Source organism: Neltuma alba, unplaced genomic scaffold (assembly GCF_004799145.2).
Source record: "Neltuma alba isolate B1F8T4 unplaced genomic scaffold, ASM479914v2 tig00012505_pilon, whole genome shotgun sequence".
NCBI lineage: Eukaryota > Viridiplantae > Streptophyta > Magnoliopsida > Fabales > Fabaceae > Neltuma > Neltuma alba.
Window position 1 is genome coordinate 1,148,466 of NW_021636973.1, and position 22,429 is coordinate 1,170,894.

Here is a 22,429-nt window from a genome sequence, read left to right on the forward strand (position 1 = left end):
TCTGATGGGGATCTCCCTAGCATAAATCCAAATTAGTTTTCCGAAATAGAAGTCTTCAACCTCAGCTTATATTCCATCACTTTTTCCCACAACTTCATTGTATGACTCATAAGTTTTATCCCTCTGTAGCTTGCACAGTTTTGAATGTCTCTTTTATTCTTGTAAATAGGAACTAAAATGCTTCTCCTCCAATCATCCAGCATATTCATAGAGCGTAAAATTTCATTAAAAAGTTTGGTTAGCCACACCTCACCGTCATCGCCCAAACATTTCCAAACTTCAATAGGGATATCATCAGGTCTAACGGTTTTACCATTGTCCATTTTCTTGAGAGTTGCTTTAACATCTCCGATACGGATCCTGTGGTAAAAAGCCAAATTCCGATCATCTTCGTTAATTAGCAACTCCTGTGTAAGTCTTGAGTCGCATAATTGCTTTCCTTATTAAACAACTTGTAAAAGTAAGCCTCCCATCTATCCTTAATATCACCATTAGTAACTAGTACCATCTTCATCCTTTATACACTTTATTTGGTTCAAATCTCTCTTTTTCTTCTCTTTTTGTTTCGTAATCTTGTAAATATTTCTTTTTCTCGACTTTGTTCTTAACTCCTTATAAAACCCCTCATAAGCTTTAGTACGTGTTTCGCTCAATGCTCTCTGTCTCTTTTTTAGCGAACTGATATTTTTTCCGCTTTTTTATACTATTACACAAATGTATGGCCTTAAAACAATTTCTTTTCTGTCTGATTTTTTCTTACACACTCTTATCCCACTACCAAGTCTCCTTATCTCTTCAACCATGACCTTTGGATTCTTTCAAAATTGCTTTAGCTACCGTACGAACCCTTGTAACTATCTCTTCCCACACCATGTTTGCATTTCCTTACAACTCTCAAATCCCTTCCTCCAAAAAGGTCCTTTTGAATAACTCCCGCTTTTCACCTTTTAACTGCCACCACTTAATCCTGGGTTTTACCACTTGATGGTACTTTTGCCTGGTACTCTTAAAACGTACATCAAGGATAAGTACTCTATGTTGGGCAGTCACTCCATCTCCAGGAATCACTTTGCAATTAGTACACAATCTTCTGTTCGGATTCTTAATAAAAAAGAAATCAATCTGTGATTTTGAGGCACCACTCTTGTATGTGATTAAATGCTTCTCTCGCTTCTTAAAACAAATGTTGATAATCTTAAGATTGTATGCAAGAGAAAAGGTGAGAATAGATTGTCCTCCACTATTAAGCTCTCCAAAACCAAAATCACCATGAGCCCTACTGAATTATCCTGTTTTCTTACCGACATGTCCATTAAGATTCCCATCGATAAAAATTTTTTCTTCGAGTGGTATGCTTTGAACCAACTTCTCCATATCTTCCCAAAACTTATCTTTAAGGTGTGTTTCTGTCCCAACCTGAGGTACATAAACGCTAATGATATTAATAGTATTCTTTCCAACTACTCTTAAAGATTATTCTATCCTTAAACCTTTTAACTTCTACCACATTTTTTTTCCATATTTCATCAACTATGATACCAACACCATTTCTTATACTCACCTTTCCTATGTACCAAAGTTTATACTCTCCAAGTTCCTTGGCAACGTCTTCAGTCCATTTGGTTTCTTAGAGGCACAATATATTAATCCTTCTGACCCTCATAACTCCCACTACTTCCATAAATTTCTCATTCAGCGTCCCAATATTCTAAATGCCAAATCTAATCTTGGTCTCATGAACTAATTTTTTTAGCTGCCTCCGTCCAAGAGAATGTGGTAGCTCTCGCTCACTTAACACGACATCTGGACAACGATGTAGCGGCTCTAGCTCACTTCTCACTGTACTGGAGCTATACAGTGCGTCACTTCCGAGCAACGATCTAACATTAGTATAATTACTTCGTTGATCCATGTTCATGAGATTCGACGGGTTTTTACGTTGGCTATCGAGGGTCTAACACAACCCTTCTCTTTTATACGGGCTTGGGACTGACTATACAATATAGGCGGAGTTATAATCATCCTGCTTCCAAGTGAGTAAATTTCACTGGCGTTTTTTTTTTCTCCCCTTTTTGCCAGGTATGTAACACGTTGGACTTTAATAGTAGATGATTTGATTTTTTTTCTCCCTAATCAAATGATTACTATCAGAATAAATTTTACCTTTAATTACTCCTGTTGGGTAACTAGAAGGTTGATGAATAAAATTAGTTAATTTTAGACGTGCAGACCTGGTATTAAGTGTTACAAGATCATCAATTAATCTTCTCATCTTAAGTGTTATGGGAAAAAATAGCAAGGTCTTTGCTTGCATATGTGTTCTATGTCTATGCCCTTTGTCATTATGTGGGGTCTGCTCTTTGTGCGCAGGCAGCTATGCTGAGACTATATTTACCAGTAGATAATGCGTTGTGCACTTATTATTATTGCTGTAATAGAATTATATATATTATTTCCTTTTTCCCTTAGTTTTCTTTGACTTTTGGAAGCTGGACCTGTCTGTGAGGATCCTGTTCTTAATCAAATATCTTTCTCTGTCATCCCCATGACAGGCGATCTATTTATTTCTATTTTTGTTACCATTTAATTAATCCTTATTCCTATAAGCTTTGCTTAAGTACGTCACTTTTTGCAGGTTTCATGACCAAGTTAACACAACGTTGGCCTATCTCCATCCAATTAACTGCTCAAGAGAGAGAAAAGTCCATGTGGTGTTTGACATGACGACAATCCCTGCCTTCTTGATTGTTCTGGGGTGCCTTTACTTGGTACTGAGGCCAAGGCGACCTAAACCAAAGATTAATTAAGATTTCCGGCCACAATTATGAACTTCAATCAATTCTTGTTCGGATTGTTACAACTGTTTCCCCGAGTGTAATAGTTCAGTCTTCGTGTAAAAGGCATTATAGGTTGGGCATCAATATACCCCCCCGAAAACAAAAGGGGCTAATTGAAATAAGTAATAGAGGGCTGCTTTATAGTTTGGGGATCAGTTGCCGAAACTAGTGAGAGAAGGGTGACAATGAGAGAGAGTCGAGGTCATGAATGTGTAAACCATTTTGATTTTGACCATAGGACTCACAAATATCGGTTGGGCAGGATTGTTCATAGGTCTGATTTGGCTTGATTTTGTTGATCATACTGCTCTAATCAAAGTAGGAAATCTATAGATATATTTGGTTTTGCCTTCCAAACGATCTCGTTCGTTTTTTGTTGGGTATTGTTGAATTTCGTTTAGCTTGGGAGAATTCTACGAAAAGAAGTTTATAATTACTAAGGCCTCAATGAGAAATTTTTAGAAAAATATAATGTTATTTGCAAGTTCAATGTTGTTAAAACTTATTAAAATGTTTCTTTTTGTGGGATTCTCTAGTTTTTTATTTGGTGAGTTGAATTTCGTTTAGTTTGTTTATAGTTAATTACTACTTCCGGTCATTAATATAAGATCTCGTTTGGCTTTTATTTTGATCCTTAATATAAGCTCCAAATCCATTTTGTCTTTTATATTTATATATATTTTTTTAAAGTAGTTCTTCTAATAATAGTAGTTCTAGTTAATATATTTGATTAGTAAGAATATTTTAGGAAAGACAACATCTATCTATTACAAATGACTAACTTAATTTATTTCTTTAATTTCTTTAAATTAATCAACTAGTTCTTATAATTAAGAGTGGAAGTAGTATATATTTAGAAAAGCTTAACTGTTAAACCTATTTCCATATTGGTTATTTAGACAAAGCTCAATTTAAGTTGAAATATAATGCAAACAACAATTTAGCTGATTTATCATTCAAAAAAAAGTTGAAATTTTATTTAAGAAAAAAAAAATTCCATATTGGTTATTTAGACAAAGCTCAATTTAAGTTTAAATGTATTTGATGTTAGTTTTAAATGTTTTAAGTTCATATGGTATTTAGTAATTCTAAAATTAAAGTTTTTTTTTTTGTGGTAATTCTAAAATTAAAGTTAAAAGAGAAAAACTCATGCCTGTATTTTAATGAACACGGGCAACAATTTATTTAAAGTTTTGGGGTTGGTTAGGTTAGATTATAGTCAACTCACTTTTATCAAGCTCAATTGGTAAAGTTGATTTTTGCGTACAAAAACTGGGTAATTTAGTTGGATTCAATTGATTTGGTTCAATTTTAACAATGCTCAGAGTCAGATTCACTAGTAAGAGTTGAACAACACGTTAACAAGTGTAGCTTGAAATACAAAGAGGGGAGAATTCCAATAAATCCTCTGAGTACCTAGTTAATATTAATCAACTATTTTAAAAAAATTTGAAATTTCACAGCATGACTAAAATTTTATGCGTGAAAACACAAAAATATCCTTACTTTATTTGTGTTTTTTGTTGTAAATTGACGAATTTGAGCTGTAAATCATTGTAATTTTATGCGAGAATGAATAGCTTAAAGTTGATGATTTACAATAAGAATTGGGCAGTTGGAAACAAGAATTTGGCTATTTGTAACATGAATTGGACGATTTGCAATTTAAATAAAGTAATGATATTTTTGTCTTTTCACACATAAAATTTTGGTTAAGGGAGTGCAGTGAAATTTTAGAATTTTTTGGGGTTGACTGGTATTAGTTGGCTGTGAGTTTACTGAAATTCTCCCAAAAAGAAAATGGTCCGGAACCAGGTGAGTCAAAGAGGGCAGGATGGGATTTAGAACGTTGAAAGTCCTTTGTTGACAGTTGCCAGATTTAGACCTTGCATTCTCTTCATTTGACTCTACGCATTTAACTATTTCCAAAATCACTTATTCTAACCCAAGACATTATTATTATTATTATTATTATTATTATTATAGAAATCAAGATTGTTAACTATTGCCCTCTATACTAAATATAAGAACTAGACAAGGGGTGTATTTTGATCCTAAATATAAGACTTTAATTTATTTTGTTTTTCAAAGTATACTTTTTTTTCGATTTTCAGGTAGTAGTCACAATTGTGAACTATACCCATCAAATTTTAGTAGTTTATTTATTATGTAATAGTATGGATTTTTCATCCGTTGAATTTTCCAAGCAAAGGGTGAGATGAGATCAGGAGAAGAAAATGAGGGAAAAGATGAGGAGAGGGTATAGATCCAAATATATAATAGTGCAAAGATGGCCCACTTCAACCTTATTCAACAGATCTGAATATTAAAAAAAAAAAGACTAATCCTAAAATAAAGGAATGAAATGAAGCATCACCCAATAATCAACACTCTTTAAGTCAAGACAGTGAAAAGAAAGAAACAAAGAAAAGAGTATGGGTCAAACACTTGTAAAATATTTTTCTTGCTTGCGCTTTTAAGGCCAATCATAACTCTTTCTATGTTGCTCTAGTCTAATGATTTATGGGATTCTGTCGCATACCAATAATAAGCTATGAAAAAAAAAAACATGTATGTAGCCTCTTTTTTTTTTTTTTAAGAAAAAAAAAACACTTGTAAGATACTAAAACTTGGAAGATCATTCAACATCAACTCAAAAGACCTTAAAAAACTGAAGATTGACTAGGAACGATTTAATACAGCTTTCTAGTGAATTATTCTTGATACATAAAATTTGAAAGAATTACAAATGGTGAAAGAGGAGAGTAAGGATAGAGCTTGAATAAGCTTCTGAAAACTCTCCTCTTTTATTCCAAGCTAGAGAGAGAATGACATCATCAACAAGCATTGGTTCAAGTAGAAGAAACTTTTATTGCTCAAACACGGAGTCTTAAGTTCGAGTCCACATGAATATAAAAAACACTTTTAAAACAGCTAGTTTCAATTAAATCCGACAACACTCGAATCCAGCCCAGTCAGATAAAGAATGACATCAGGAAGAATAATCCAAAGGACCATAAGGCTCAAACAGTTCAGCCATGAATCCCTTCTTTCTTCTAGGGTTCCAACCCATGTCCTTGCAGAGCTGGTCATTATACCATATATGTAAGGCACCTACACATGACCTCCTATGGTACTGCCCTGAGTTTTGCTTCATATAATCATCCCATTTCTTCACATCTTTCTTCATTTCCCCAATGCTTGGCACTTGGAACGTCCCATCCAGAAGCTCCGCCAGCCACCGGCATGTCATCTCATATGTATACAAGTTTGCAACGCTTTCTGAGAACCCAATCACTGCCAATTGTGGTATTTCCGGATGTATGCATTTTCTGATACCACACCATTCAAATTAACCATTTTATACTCTTCAATTTTTATTCCTCAAACATCCATTGTATTGTATTGTATGTATTCATTTGTAAATATTACTATTCAAATCCTTACTATAAGGCTCAATTGATTAATTTTAAAACAAATTAAGCAAGGTAAATAAATTATTTTAAAGTATTTGTATTTTTTTAAACTAATTTGTCTAACTTATAAATTGATATATAAGCTAATTATGCAAACTGACATATAATCTAATTACACACATAAGTATTTTAAAGAAATCATGTAATACATACTATAATTAAGTAATTTATTTAGCTCTCTTAATCTTTCCAAATCAGTCAACTGTGTTATTATATTAAGGAGTGGGGTTACTATAAAAGAATGGCATCAACTGGGATTCAGTTCATACTCTAAAGTACTTCTACGATTTTTCATATAAGATATAGCTGAGGGATTAAATTTGATTCTAAAGATAATATCTCAAATTATTTTATCTCTCATATTAATTATTTTTTTCAAACCAATTCATATAACTTATTAAGTAACATATAATCTAATGTTATATATAGAAATATTTTAAGGAGATTGTGTTACATTTGTTGTAATTAACTAATTTAGTAGATTTTTGTAATAAGAAAGACTCGAAATCAGAAAAAATGGCCTCACCTATAGAGAGGAACGGTTGAATTTGGAGAGCCGTCAATAAGGTCTTGGAAAGTGGGAGAAGCAAAGATATCTTTGAGCTTCTTATCACCTCTGAAACCAGTTGCTAATATCACCAAATCTGTCTTGAGGGGTTTGTCTTCTTCTCCATCAGCCAAAATTCCCTCTTGGCAGAAGCCAAAGCTTGGAGCTTTCTTCAAAAGAATACTTCCCTCTTCAACCTTTTCATAGAATTTGTCAGGCATGGATGGGATCAAGCAAGAGTTTATGGCTTGATGGAAGCTATGGTCTGGTACCATTCCAAACTTACGCAGTCCAAGCTTCCTTGTAATATGGGTTTCAACGAATTTTGAGGACAGCCATCTCTGTTCATGATTTAAAACAAATATTAATTAATTCTTAATCTTAACTACCAGCATGTTGTTATTATACTAACTCAGGTACTTAATATTGAGAGTTAGATAATTAATTTGTAAATATTAAAGAAATTAGTTAAGTTGATTATTTATAATAAATATGTGCTTTCTTTCATAAATTATCCTTTTTAATTATTTGCATTTGAACTACATACCTTGGTGAGAATTTCTTAATATGCATGCACAATTAATAAAGATATTTTAAAGAAAAATTATAAATTTGAGAGGCAGTGGATTGAAGTATTATATTTAAGACTAAATCTAACCTCCAACTATTTCTTATATATAGGACTGAAGGTAGTACTATCCCTGATCTTTAATATAAGAGTTAAATAACTAATTTTTGAATATTAAAAAAATTTGTTAATTAAGTTAGCTAGTGGTAGCAGATGTGTGTTAGTTTTTCTAAAATACCCTCTCTAATTAATTATATGCATAAGAAGTACCTCTTAATGAAAACACTTTGACTATGTGCAATCAATAGGATACTTAGGTAAACAAATTATAAACTTAGGAGGGATTATGATTTTATATTTAAGATCGAAATAAATCTTTTATCTGACTACTATCTCTAATTCTTAATATAAGAGTTAGACAACTAATATGTTAATATTAAGAAAATTTATTAAGCCGTCATTTGTAACAGATATTGGTTGATTGTTTTTTTATAATATCCTCTTTACTTATTTGCATTATAACTTCTGTGCAGTCGGTAAGATGATTTGGAGGAAAAAAAAATTATAGACTTATAAGACAAAATCGATTGAGATTTCAAATTTAATACCAAAATAAACCTTTTTATCTAACTATTATATTTAAAAACTGAGTGAGTATGAATAATCTATGAGCATTACCAGGGGCGAAAGAATAGTAGCAATGAGACTAAGTAGGAGGCCTTCACCAGGCTTGTGAACGAGAAGCTCTGAGAAACGAGTAAGGTAGAGAAAGGCTAGAGGGATTCCCCATGGCTGATAGTCTGGAATGTTCCAATGCTCACTCCTGTATAAAACCCTACACGGATGCCTCTTCCCTGCATATGTGTGTGTGTGATTATTATTCAAACAAGACGGTGGCAGATTCAGTACAATTAATGTTTTAAAAGTCAGACCGTTCCAACGCTTAGACCATTGAGTCAGACCGGTAGTATAATAACTAAATTAAAAATAATAGTATATGTCATTAATTATTATACAAACAAAATGGCAGATATAATATACTACTTCCGGTTTTTGATATAAGAACTAGTTGATTAATTTGAGTGGATTAAATAAGTTTGTTAAGTTGGTATTTGTAATAAATAGATATTTTTTTAAATACCCTTACCAATCAAATGTATTAGCTAAAACTACTATTACTGCAAGAACTATCTTAGAAAAAAGTGGATAAATATGAAAAAACAAAGATAATTAAGGCTTATATTGAGGATCAAAATAAAAATCAAATGAGTTCTTATATTAAGGATCGGAAGTAGTAATTAATGAATGAGGTTTAATGAATTTACCGTTGACCGCTTGGCACTCCATTGCGATATCTAAAGCAGATTTCTGGAATCCAACAATGGTGACGTGCTTGCCTTTGACAAAGTGAGAAGCAGTTTGGTTGTCCATGGCGGAATAGTCCTGCGAGTGCATCACTTTCCCTCCAAACACCTCTGGGCCTTTGTTCGGAGGGAACTCTGGAATATTCGGAACATCGCTGAATCTTCCCACACATAGAATCACAAAATCCACCACGTATTCCTGCACACATGGACACACGCCAACACATATACATACGTGAATGGAGTTATGATACAAAACTAACTCCGTGAACGCGCGCACGTCTAACACCATCATGTTCAGTTCGGTGCAAATCACTGAAGATCCCAAAAGGATGCAAAAATGTCACGGCTGTTACTTTTTAATGGCCGGTCACTGTGTCACACATCCATTTATTATATTCTAAAAGTTAAACGACACTTTCTTAGCTAGCCATGGCATTTTTGCCTCCTTTGTTCAGGAATCTTCTTCAACATTATGATACCATGTGCGCATTCATAAATATTTCGTAAATAGATTTGCATCTTAACACTAATAAAGAAATAAAAGAATTAAGGTGTAAATTTGTTTTGGAAGTTTTCATTCAGAAGTATCAGCCACTCGGAAGTTTTTTTTGGTGTCAATTTACTTTAGAAGTTTAAAATCTTAGATTTGTTACCCCTTACCGTTAAAAATGTGAACGATCAACATTAGGTTTTCAACAGTAACAGGCAATATTATTATGATTTTAAATTTTTAGGACAAATTAAATCTGCACCCAAAAAAACTCTTAGGTGCCGATTGCAGTATTGCACCTTAACCTTAATTAAAATGAATAGCATAGAAAAATGGATATGTTAGCTAGCTACCTCGGTGGAATCATTGAGGGTGTTCTTGACAGAAACTTTCCATTTTCCTTTGGTGCTGAAAGGTTGGCCAGTGCCGCCCCAGAGATGCCAAGCCTTCATCTCATGCTCAGGAGGGCCATGGTAGTGAAGGCTTTGGACAATAGTGTTGAACTTGACGTGCTTAAGCAGATCAAAGTGGCTGGCATAGTCAGTGATGTATTGGAGAACGAGCTGGTTGTCAGGGAAATCATGGAGGACAGAAGAAGGCCATGGGAAATCAGAGAACTGAAAGAGGGATTTGGGAGTTTGGAGCTTAGTGGTGGCTATGGTTTTGGACCAAACTCCTCCAATGCTGCTCTTGGCTTCCAACACTATGGGATGGAAGCCTTTCTGCAGCATGTATTTGCAGGCAAGCAGACCACTTATTCCTGCACCCACAATGCCTACCTGCCTTCTTTCCATATTCTCAATATGATCTTGTTTCTCTATGCCTCCCTCCTCCACTCTCCATATATATATATACACGCGCACACACCAACAAGCAGCCACTTTTTTTGATCTAAATATATACACACATATATATATACTACCTCCGGTCCTAATTATAAGACCCAGTTGACTAATTTGAGGAGATTAAGGAAGTAAGTTAAGTTAGTTATTTGTAACAAATAAGTGTTGCCATTCCTAAAATATCCTTGCTAATTAAGTGTGTTGGTTAAAACTATAATTATTAGAAGGACTATCTTGGAAAAAAATGAATAAATATGAGAGACAAAATGGATTGAGGTCTTATAATTAGGACCAAATTAAAAGTCAAACAGGGTCTTATATTAAGGACCGGAGGTAGTATATATATATATATCCCTGTGTGTAGTCGGTGCTTATCATTAAGATGAGTATTGTGTGCATTGTTGTAATGAAATCTGAACTTTTTTGAAAAAATTAATTTGAATGGTCCATTTTTTATATTTTCAATATTATCTTCTTTCTATGCCTCCCTCCTTGACTGTATATATCCAACAAGCAGCCGCGTTTTGTGTGTGTATATGTATCTATACACGCACATCCCAATAAGCAAACAATCACACATTATTCTAGTCTTATTTATAGGCTATAAAAAGCAGGTTTTTTTTTTCCCTAAATATAGCTACATTCTAATTAAAGACAATCATGTTCGAGGGATTATCAAGTACTAAATATTTTTTTTTGGTGAATGTCAAGTACTAAATATAAGCGCTTCTTTCAATAAAAATTTGAATATTAATTTATCATATTATGAGAAACTAATTTCTTCTATTAACTCCAACCCCCCGGTTGATGAAGGCTTTTTTTATAAGCATCATCATTAAATTTTGAATATAAACATACTATTTTATTCTTAATTTATTATTATATGGATTGTTATTTTTTAAAATGTATTTAAATAAGATTAAAATTAAAAAATTGTTAAACTTTAAGATAGTGTTGATGATATTTATAAAAAAAAATTCTTCGATAAAACTTGATAAAAATAACTTATAAATCAAATTAGAAAAGTACGTATATAACCTCCAAGCAGCCCTTTCTGTCAATATTGTCGCCTTACTCATTTCACTTATTTTCTCGGGGCTGGCGCACATATTTTAATGGGAAAACAAGAGAAAAGACCAAGTGGCAGCAATACATATCATTATAGTTGATTAATTTAAATAAATTAAGAAAATTGACTAAGTTAGTTATTTATAATAATAAGGTATTATTTTACTTAAAATACTCTTATTAATCATGTATTAATTAAAACTATTATTAAATTAAACATTTAACATGTGCAACTATTACAAAAACTACTTTAAAAAAGAGATAAACATGAAAGACAAAATGTATTAGAATCTTATATTTAAGATCAAATTGAAAGTGAAAATATCTCTTATATTAAAAACCGGAAATAATATTATGTTTTAATAAGGTCACATCATAAAAATTAAAAATAACAAAAAAGTTCTGTATGAAATTGATAGTGAGAATTTTCCCCCCTTAATTATTGCACGTCCCGTGATGTTTGCCTTTCCTGATAAGGAAAATTGTCTTGTGCTGAAAAACAATTGCGTTAACTATTTAAAATATTATATCCTGTTATATTGTTGCTTTGATTTGATGTGTCTATATATTCTTCATTGGGTGGAGCTAGCGCGGCACGATGCTTCCCGGCCATCACTTGCATAGTTGCATGTGTGTTTAGCTGTACACGTGGCAAAAGAGAAGAAGCCGGCGCATATTAGGCGTGAAGACCATATGAGTTTGATATTAAATTTTTTGTTAGTACTACTATTATTATTGATCCTTTTCATTTGATTGAATTGTTGTTTTAAAATGAAAATTAAAAATTCATCAACAATATTAAAATCTTAAATTTTTATGATTATGTTAAAATGAAGAGTGGATAGGTGGGGTTATGTTATTTTGATAAAGACTATGATTCATAATATATAAGCATCAAATTTTTGAAAGTGTCTTTTTTTTTAAGCATTATTCTAGATTTATTGGATCATTTAATGCATTTTTTATTTTTATTCCCAATTAATTATATGTCTCTCACATGTCTTTTTTCTATTCATTCCTTTCATCTATTTTTTTCGCGTATTCTTTCTCCCACTTGCTCACTTTATGAATATCAGTGTTTAAGAAAAATAAGTTGCATTCTTTTAACAAATTTATTATATTTAACTAATTTTAACTAATTTTTTAAATTGCATGAGTTGGTTATTTGATGTTTATATCTTGAACCTACTTGTTTATAAGAATAATTTTAGAAAAATGATTGTAAAATTTGAAAATTCCCAAATAGTCACCCCAATAAGCAAAATTTCAATTTAGGTATAGCTGACCCAATTAGAATTTTCACATTTGCTAAAATAACCATATTGCTTTTTACTTTTTTAAAAAAGAAACTATCAAACACCATCACCGGTTGGCTGGTTGTCAGAGCTCTAGCGTCAATGGCCACCTCATAGAGCTCCGACGACCGGCTAATGATCGATCACTAGAGCTTCAATGACCGGCAACTTTTTTTTGGAATTTTTTTTAAATCTAGTAACGTGATTAATAAGTTCTTTAATACTATTAATAAGTTTGGTATTATCATTAACAATAGGTTTTCAAGAAAATTCACAAAGTGGCATTTTAACAATCTAATGATATGAACAATTTTCATAACACCATTTACAAAGTGATATAAGAGCTTTTTACACATTGAGAGATTAGTCATGATATCATAAATAGAGAATTTTTCAGGTCTTGTAAGGCAATTAACAAGTTTTTAAACACCATTAACAAATTTGGTATCACTATTAACAGTATGTTTTCCAAAAAAAAAAATTAAAAATGACATTTTTACAATTTTAGTAATGCGATTAGTAAGTCATGTAATGATATTAACAGCATTCATAATGTTATTAAAAAAATTTCCCTATGAAGATTGTGCAACAAAATTTTTTTCATTTATTAAGCAATCAGTATGATTATACAAATTGTTAATATCATTATATGACTTATTAACTGTATTACTAAAGTTATAAATATGCTACTTTTTGAATTTTTAGAAAACTTGTTGTTAACGGTAATACCAAACTTATTAATTGCGTTCCTCTTATAGAGTATTTATTAACTTAATAAGCTTTTTAAATATACTTAAATTAATTAATTAACTCTTATATTAAGGATGGAAAGTAATACATGATAGAACTCTAGCAGGAGGAGGCTGTGAACGTGAGGATATTTTTTAATGAGAATTTAAATACTTATTTGCGTTATATGGGAACCCAAGATGTTACACAATAGGCATAATTTTGTCAAGAACTGGATTAGGTCATTTAGGGGGTGTTTGGATATAACCAAACCATGGTTTGGAGAATAGCTTCTGGAGAATAGATTCTGGGGAGAATAGATTTTTTAAAGAATAGATTTTGTAAAAAAGTGATTCTGAGAAGTGAGAGTGTTTGGATAGTTGTTACCAGAAGCACTTTTTACATGTACAAATTACTAAAAAAAGGCATAAGTTAATATGATACTTACAGAAAAAATATATTTTATGATATATTTTAATTTGAAGGAATAAAATTGTTAATAATATATTTTTTATTAACATAATTAATAATACATAAGATAATATAATTAATAATTAATTAATATGTATATATATTTATAAGATATAAGATTAAATATATTTATAAAAAATATGTTTATAAAAAAAACAACAAGATACATATCCTATAGGCTCTCATACTCTCCCTTTTTTTTCCAAAAGCAAAAAAATTTTACTTTTCCCATAACCATGGTTTTGGAGCCAAAACCATGGTTTGGACTCAAAACCATGGTTTTGGTTTTTATAAGGGTGTTTGGGAGATTTTTTCCCAAACCATGGTTTGGGTTGGAACCCAAACACCCCCTTAGTGTTGATGACGTGTTAGAAACACCTTAGTAAAATTAACTATCCCCGACTAAGTGCTTTGTTTTTGGATCTTTTTAACAAAAGGACTAGCACATGATGATTTTATATTACCTTTGATTCTTGATATAAGAGTTAATTTGACATTCAATTTGATCATAAATATAAAATTCAAATTCACTTTATCTCTTATTTTTATTTATTTTTTCAAGGCAGTTCTTATAGTAGTTGTACATATTAGATGTTTCATCAAATAGTAGCTTTCTAGCTAATACATATAATTTGTAAGGGTATTTTATATAAAATGATATCTATTTATTACAAATAACTAATTTAACTAATTTTTTTAATCTACTTAAATTAGTTAATTAATTTTTATATTAAAAACCAAACATATTATTATTTTTTTTTTTCAGATAGGACCAGCTTGTTCCATGAAGATGATTAACGCGTGAGTCAGAGACACTAGCGCGCCAATGGACAATGAAAGTTTAACTCTCACTTGTTGGATGGGGCGTTAGGCAAGAGTTTGATCCGATTACCCACTTTCCCAAGAATCTCAAAAGATTACATGCACTAACTCTCTAAAACAAGTCTTTTTCTCTAGTTCCCTTTGTTTAGAAAAAATAGTTCAACAATCTATATACTTACTTAATATAAAAATTAGATAATTAATTTATAAATATTAAAAAAATTAGTAAAGTTAGTTAATTATACTAGATGTGTGTTATGTTTTTTAAAATGTTTTTGTCAATAATGTATATTAAGAAAACTATTTAACATGTGCAATTATTATAAAGAATAGTGCATAAAAAATGAATAATTATGAGTGAGAAAGTAAATTAAAATCTTATACTTAGCATAAAATTGAATCTCTAACTAATTTTTATATTTACGATTAAAGGTAGTATTATTTATCAGTTTTAAATATTTGTATCAATTAGTTATTTAAATAGATTAAACAATTATATGGCCAGTGTATCACATATCTAACATTGGTTACTTGTAAACTAGCTGTATTTCATTTTTTTTAATCAATAGTTGCATTTCTTTTTTGTTTTTTTTGGGATCAGCATCAATAGTTGCATTTCGTTTTAAACTTCATGGAATATAATTATATAAGTGACAATTTTTTTTTCCATAGCTTAAAGTATTATGTGATGCATTTAACATTATAAAATAATTTTTTAAATGTATCCAATACCTTAACATATTTTTCAGTACATCCAATATTTTAAAATATTTTTTAATTTAATATCCTAAAATAGTTTTTGGTGCATCTAACACTAAAGCAAAAAAAATGTTAAAATTTTAAATGCACTTAAAAGAATATTTCAGAATAGTAAATATACCACAAAATATTTTATGATGCCCGTGCCACTGAGAAAAATGCAATTTAGCTCTCTCTTTTGTTTTTTTCCCTCCCATGGATAAACCACAATTTATGTTACTAATTACTATTACTGTTAATTGCTTCTTGTTTACATCGCTAACAATGGCAACCACCACCTTCTAATTTACTAGTAATCACTAATTTATTTTAACAAAATTAAACAATTGAATATGGCTGTGTGTTCTTCAATACCTTTCCCGATTCACGGGAACCTTCCGGAAACAGCTCGAGAGAGACGATCAATAAGTCCATTACCGAAGTTCGCCATTTCGGGTTTTGTCCATCCACTGGCTTTCTCTTTGTTCCTCCTCAACCAGCCGGCATTAAGAGCTGGGTCTGCTTCGCAATTTCATATATTTTGAATTGAATTTGGATCTCAAATTGTTTAGGGCCACGTAGTTACTTCTCAGATTCACAATTATTCCCGGCTTTGCAAGGTGCAATTTATTTGTTTGCTCTTGCGCGGAAAAAAGCAATTTTTTAAAAAATTTATTTGGAGGAATAACGAAGAATACATTGAGAAGTGCAATGGAGGGTGGAGGAGCAGAGAAAGAACAGCAACAAGGAGCATCATACACGTATTGGGTTAGGAAAGTTACAGATGATGCTGCGCCTATGCCAGTACCCCAGAAGCTAACACACGAAGATGTCCTCTCCGGTCAACCGCGTACAAACACAGTTGGTTCTGTTTGGAATCGCGTATGAGCTTATTCCTCTTCCTTTCGACTTAAGCATGCTTTATGCCTACATTTTCATTCTTTGGTGAACGAATCAAACATAAAGATCGGGCATATATCCTACTTCATGTGTTATGCTTTCAACAATCGCATCCGTTTATTTAAGATATTAAATCATACTTCATGTGATTTTGGTTTTTTATCGATGACTAAATGAGCCCATTAACTTGTCCATTGTTTATCAATGATATTATTACATGTGCGTACTAATTTTAAGGAGTCTCTTGACTCGGATTAATGAGTGGCGATTCGTGGCAAACACAGACCCACACACACACATATTTGCCTTGCATATAATCATGAGCTGATTGATTTATACTTTTTTCTACCTACAGCTAGAGAATACTTTGTTTATTACAAGATACAGTATGTACTTAGCTGGGAGGTTTTCTTGTGCCAATTAATTTTGAAATGGAATGTTGTAAAAGATACTGTATGTACTTAGCTGTGAGGTTTCTTGGGCCAATTAATTTTGAAATGGAATGTTGTAATATTAAAACAGGCTGGGACATGGGAGGAGAAAAGCCTCAACAATTGGGCAACTCAAAGAATGAAGGTATGCGTTTCTATACATCCCTATGATCTTTTTCCCTTTATGCTTGTGCATATGGAGAAACTTACTCCGCATGTGATTTTGCTGGCAATTTTAGAAGGCTTCTTTTCAATCGTACATCAACCAACTTGAACTACAACACCTCTACTTTATGCATCTGTGCATGCATGTAAGGGGGAAAAGGGAAAGAAGAAAGAAAGTTTTTGAACTTAAGAAATTAACAATGCCACTGCGTTCACATTCGTCAAAGAGAACCTTGTGACACAATTAGGGAAGAATACCTAAGTGAAGCAGAGAGACACAACCTTTGCCTACAAGCCATTTAGAATTACCTGGGTAATTTGTTGATGTGTACTTTTCTATTGTATTTTTTGTGGTATTGAGTTGTGACTGTAACCAGTGATTTATTTTATAATCTGGTATAGTCCATTTACTTGTTGGTGTGTCTACTGTGCTGAGGGAAGTACACGGGCTCCCAACATGAATGTGCATTGAGAGAAACCAAACACATAAAATAACAGAATGGAGAGGCTTTTCCCATTTTTAGGGCACATTCTCAAGAACCAAATGGGCCCAAAGAGAGATAAACGCAACCTAAAATGGGTAAAAGTGCCTCAAGTTCATGAACTTTTCTGTCAAAGGTATTTCTGACATAATGAGTATTACCAGAAAAACACCCTTAAGTGGACCTAAGGCACTAGAAATGAGTTATACAATGAGGAAAAGCGATACAAATTTTATAAAGCATTACAAAAGTCAGCATGTGCTCTCTATTGATCCTCTTGAAATCTAATATGAGTATATGACTACTGTTATCCACTTTGAAGGTGCAGTAGTTCATGGGCTTTTTTTTTTGTTTTGTTGGGGTGGGGGGGGGGGGTTAAGTAAGCGTGACCGTGCAATTTGATGCTAAATAGAATATTTTCTTTGCAGGACCACCATGACCATTTGCTGAAAAGGAAATACTTTTGAGCTATAAATTACGAATCATAGTCCTCCTTCCTTCCTAAGCCCACACCAAACCTCCCAACTAATAAGATGATCTGCTTAATTCACCCATGCTTGAAAAAAGGAAGCTTCTCATCAACTTTTCTTTGGACAACACTCTAGAATTCTAGAAAGGGACTTTTGATGTAAAGGAATAGTGGAAAGAGACTGTTAATGATTATTGTGGCCAACTTTAGAGACCCGTTCCAATTATTTTGACCTTTTGAACAGCTAGTCCCCGGAAAGAAGACACCTTTTGCTCCTATGACATTGTGCTATAGTCAGTTTTTTTTTTTTTTTTGGGGGCCCCAGTGTATGCCATTTATTGTATCTAATTTTCTCCTTGCAGGAGTTGCTTATGTCAGTAGGTTCCTTGCAGTTCTCTTCTGGGAAAGCAGAGATAGAAGATGTAACAAAATGTATTGGCGATGTGAGTTTATTCAATAATTTACAACTGGGCTGTTTTACTTTTATACCCTGTACAATATAATTTTTCGTAACCTTGTTGTTTTGTATGTGTTCCAGGTACGAATGTGTATTGGACTTCTTTGCTTTATAAACAGTTGTTAGAAATAAAAAAGAACAATATATAAATTATCATTTAAAAATATAATTCATCTGCCACAGAAGTAAAATGATTATTTAACCTCTTTATATTAAATAAGCAATTTATTTATTTGAAAGGAATGAATTAAATATAGAGTCCATATTAAATGATACTAATTTGTAATTTGAAGTAATACTAATGCTTTTTAGAATGGCAAGAGAAGTCTTTTATGTGAACTAATCAGAACTAAAAATCTAACAAGCATCCTAGGTTATATTACCAGGAAATGCTTCTTATCCTTGCCACACTTCGATTCTTTCATTTTCTTTATTTAATTTTTACATATTCCCCAACATAAAGCATTGTATGCTAAACAATTTCTATTGAATTATGTTCCCAACCTTTTTTCTTGATGATTATATGTTTGACAGTTATCATTAAAGCTCTTGAATTTTTAAATCAATAAATGTGAACTTGAGAGGAAAAGATTCTCTCTTTCTTATCTTCAAATGGTAGATTACTTTTCAATATATACACTCAAAATGAGATAAGGTAATGAAGCCTCATAAAACCTCATAAACACTAATAGAATTTGAAGAAAACTAATAAATGCTAACATGAGACTGTACAATAAATAATAGAAGATTCCCACAATAAATTTAAAGAACGATACAGGAAAAAGACTTCTGTGTGCTGTCTACGCAGAAAAATACCCAAAAAATTGGCCATGTTTAGAAATTTTAGATATGAGGGTATTAAGGGGAAAGAGCTGCACATTTTTTTGAATGCGTGATTAACAGGAAAGGTGAGGGAGAATGATATATATTTTATTCTTTTAATTTTTTTAATTTTCTATTTTATACTTATTAAATTTGTAGAATAAAGTAGTAACTGATCTTTTTTTCAAATAAAAGATGCTAGTGCTGTCTCCTCCCTTGCCGCCGTACCTGCTAATTTGGATGAATCAGTTTGAATGCAAAGAGTGGACAATCTTGGATATGTCTCCAAAATGCCCTTTTTATCTATTATGAATTGATTTTTTTTTGGTCATGCATTTCTTAGGCATTTATGGTGATAGTTCGAAACAAGAAACGTGTTGGCTACACCTATGAGTTAACCTTAAAAGTTAAAGGTACAATTTTTGTTGGGCATTTCAAAACACGCACATTAGCTGATTATTCTTTACACTTCAATTTGATTAATTTGTATAAATGATGCCAAATTAAAAATGAAACAGGGGAATGGATGGTCCAGGATGATAAGAAATTGGTCAATGGCCACATAGATGTCCCAGAATTCTCAGTTGGTGAGCTGGACGACTTGAAGGTATCTTTCAATGTTCTTCTTAAATGCTATATTTGTAACGCATAATAAAACTGGTTAGTGCTTGCCTAAGGTTTAACCTTTCAAATATATTTTAGCATGTCATTTCAGCATCTTAATCGGAGAACTCTTATTTTTCCTTCTTTATCTCCTTTTTCCTTTATTTGTTTTTTTTGGGTTCAAGCATATTATCTTGTCTAAAATAAAATTTATATCATGTTTATTTAAGGTAGTTCAATTGTTAGGCTTTTTTTATTAATGATGAATGATTATAAGCCCTTTTATGTTGTTCCTGGTGTGTATTCATTCTACGACTTTCACCACACTAAAGTTCTTTCCATCGGTTTGTGTGCCATCAGGCAGATTAGTGTTTTGCCTATTCAACAAATTGGAAAATAATTGCATGGTAGTAGGTAGGCTGAAGAATGAAGTACATCTCTGGTAAACCTAAATGATAAAAATGTTATGTTCTGACATGTGTGTCATGCGGAGATCTAGCAACAGAGATTTGGATCACTCATTTCATAAGTAGAAAGATTTCAGAAGATCTAAGAAGGGTGTGGCAATGTGTAGCCTTTGCGTTTCCATGATGCATTTTGCTTCGGAGGCTGTCATTTTCTAAGGGTGTCTTGTTGCCTCTTAGTTCTGGATAAACAATCTTGTTTTTTAAGAAAAGAAACAGAAGTTCCAATAACTATGGTTTTTCAGTGGGAAAAATGTTAGGACTCCTACCAAAATAGGGACGGCAATAGGATTTGATGAACTAAGGTATTATAGAAACAACAAGCTCCTCTTGACTAGATCTTTTGCACCTTTTTTACCAAAACATGAGGCATTGTTAATTGTACTTTCTTTGTTTGTTTGTTTTTTTTTTTTTTTGGGGTGAGATTGGCATTCAAGAAGGCATTTTTAATATCAAATTGTTAGTTTGTGTGAAACTCGTGGGTCCTAGTGCAGCTTTGTATCTTTCAATCCTTTTGTCAGCATGGAGTTTTGCTGCGAATATTGATTTAAAATTTATGGGTTGCCATTCTTTTGGAAAAGTCACCGTCTCCGACATGCTACTCTTTTCTAATGCTCTCATTTCCATGACCGCTTCCCTCCACTCCAATACTTCAAAAATAAAGTTTCTTTCTGAGAACAATTGGCAAATCATGATCATTTGCTCATTTATTTGAGTACTTGCTCCAATGCTAGGATTTTTCACAGGTTTTGACTCTCTTAGTACTTCAAACATGAGGTTTTCTTCTCTATTTGGTTTCTTTCATGAGAAGACTAGGATTTCTTTGTCTTTGTGCTGTTCTAGATCTACCCTTAATTTTGAATTACCTTCTATTTTAGGCAATTGGGGGTGGATTGATGAACATCTGCATCAGTTTCACCATCCCCACAGCCCCTTCGGGTTTGTGGGTATTTAAAACCCAGAAGATCTTTGGCTACATGAGCATTGAGGCTTGGTGCTTCTTCTGTCATAACACAGAGGTCACCATGCCTGGTTGCTCCTAAGGGAGCAAGACCATTGGCTGGGCTACTGCTCTCTGTGTGGTTGTGGATTATGTTGATGCACTTTATTGCTATCTAAGGAGGCTATTTTATACTAGGGCCTTAGTAATTCTTCTGTACATAAAATTTGTTTTCAATATTCAGATAAGATCTAGTGCGTAATATTGAGAATTAGACTGTGAATTGTACTTCCAGTAATGGAAGTGTAATGAATGAATGTAAATCTACAGGCAATAATTTTTTTGGATACACTGATCATGGGTATGACTGAAATTCTTGTAATTCAAACTCCCACTTATGTTTACTTACTTAAAGGACGAATGTTCCTTTCCAACACAAAAGGGAGAAACGTTACTTGTATTGCTTTGTTTTGTTTTTATTTTCCTGAAAAAGGGATAAGAAACGGGAGCAATTTTCATGTTCCAGATCTTATAACTCAGTGGTGCTTTCTCTCATTAAAATGACTCGATCTTTCAATTCTAAATGACGGGCGGTGTCTTCTAGTTCTGTATGCTTGATTGTTTGTTGAATATTGATTTGGATCACTTGCGATGAATTTCTCCCACTTTGCAGATTGAAGTGAGACTCAGCGAAGTGCCTGACCTGTTGCATCAAGATAAGATACAGATAAAGGAGGACTTGAAGCTATTTTTGAAGCCTGTAAGAGAGAAGTTGCTCCAATTTGAACAGGAATTGAAAGATAGGTAGAAAGAGTTAGCTCCTGCATTTGTGATAACTTATATTTAGGTCGTCTCGGTTTATTAGGGACTACTATTTCCGGCACTCGTTTCAATACTTTATTACAGCAAAAAAATATTTCAAAGTGCATTTAGATAACCAGGCATCATGCTTGGAGAGGGTTAAGCATTTTAAGCATTCCTGTGCAATCATTGGGATTTATTGAGCATGAAAGTGTGGCTGAATTTACAGAACTCTGTCTTGTATTTCTGTTTACTCGGACCTTGGATTTTCTTTTTACAAACTGTATTTCGTGTTGGCCTAAAAGCAGCTTTAGCCTACCTTGCTTGTTTAGGGCTCTGTTCATTCTCAAATGACTTGTGCAAGAAACAGTCATTTCTTTGGGTTAATACAATTTTTGGACCTTCAAATTTATCTTTATTTTAGTTTTAATCCTTCAAGTTTTAAATGATAGGTTCTGATCCCTTAAGTTTTTTTATTTGAAATATTGATCTCTGTAATTTAATAAAAACTTAGATCATTTTGCTTCTTGAGGGACTAATCTTATGATTTAAAACTTGAGGGATCAAAACTAAAATAAGTACAAATTTGAAGGACCAAGGTTATATTTATCTTTTTTTTTTTTTTTTGGGTACCCATTCATTTTA

The 22,429-nt window shown here is 32.4% G+C and overlaps 3 protein-coding genes across 4 annotated transcripts in view; 2 read left to right on the top strand and 1 right to left on the bottom strand.

Annotated features, from left to right (window-relative positions):
• The window catches only part of LOC114727689 (uncharacterized), a 44,081-nt gene extending 40,887 nt beyond the window's left edge, over nt 1–3,194 (top strand). For both annotated transcript variants that reach the window (XM_028914387.1, XM_028914388.1), the window contains one exon: nt 2,636–3,194. In XM_028914387.1, coding sequence (XP_028770220.1) covers nt 2,636–2,807 — 172 coding nt within the window. In that variant the 3' untranslated portion in view covers nt 2,808–3,194. The remainder of the gene's footprint in view (nt 1–2,635) is intronic.
• A 2,635-nt stretch (nt 3,195–5,829) lies between these two features.
• Nucleotides 5,830–10,079, bottom strand: LOC114727677 (probable flavin-containing monooxygenase 1). Its single transcript, XM_028914368.1, has 5 exons — nt 9,639–10,079; nt 8,754–8,991; nt 8,107–8,282; nt 6,840–7,201; nt 5,830–6,169 (listed from the first exon to the last, which is right to left on the bottom strand). Exons 1-5 carry the CDS (start codon nt 10,077–10,079, stop codon nt 5,830–5,832), a joined length of 1,557 nt encoding a protein of 518 aa, XP_028770201.1.
• Nucleotides 10,080–15,665: 5,586 nt separating this feature from the next.
• On the top strand, nt 15,666–22,171 carry LOC114727634 (uncharacterized). Its single transcript, XM_028914322.1, has 6 exons — nt 15,666–16,132; nt 16,673–16,726; nt 18,060–18,140; nt 19,320–19,389; nt 19,495–19,583; nt 21,657–22,171. Exons 1-6 carry the CDS (start codon nt 15,962–15,964, stop codon nt 21,789–21,791), a joined length of 600 nt encoding a protein of 199 aa, XP_028770155.1. The 5' UTR covers nt 15,666–15,961; the 3' UTR covers nt 21,792–22,171.
• Nucleotides 22,172–22,429: the final 258 nt, after the last annotated feature.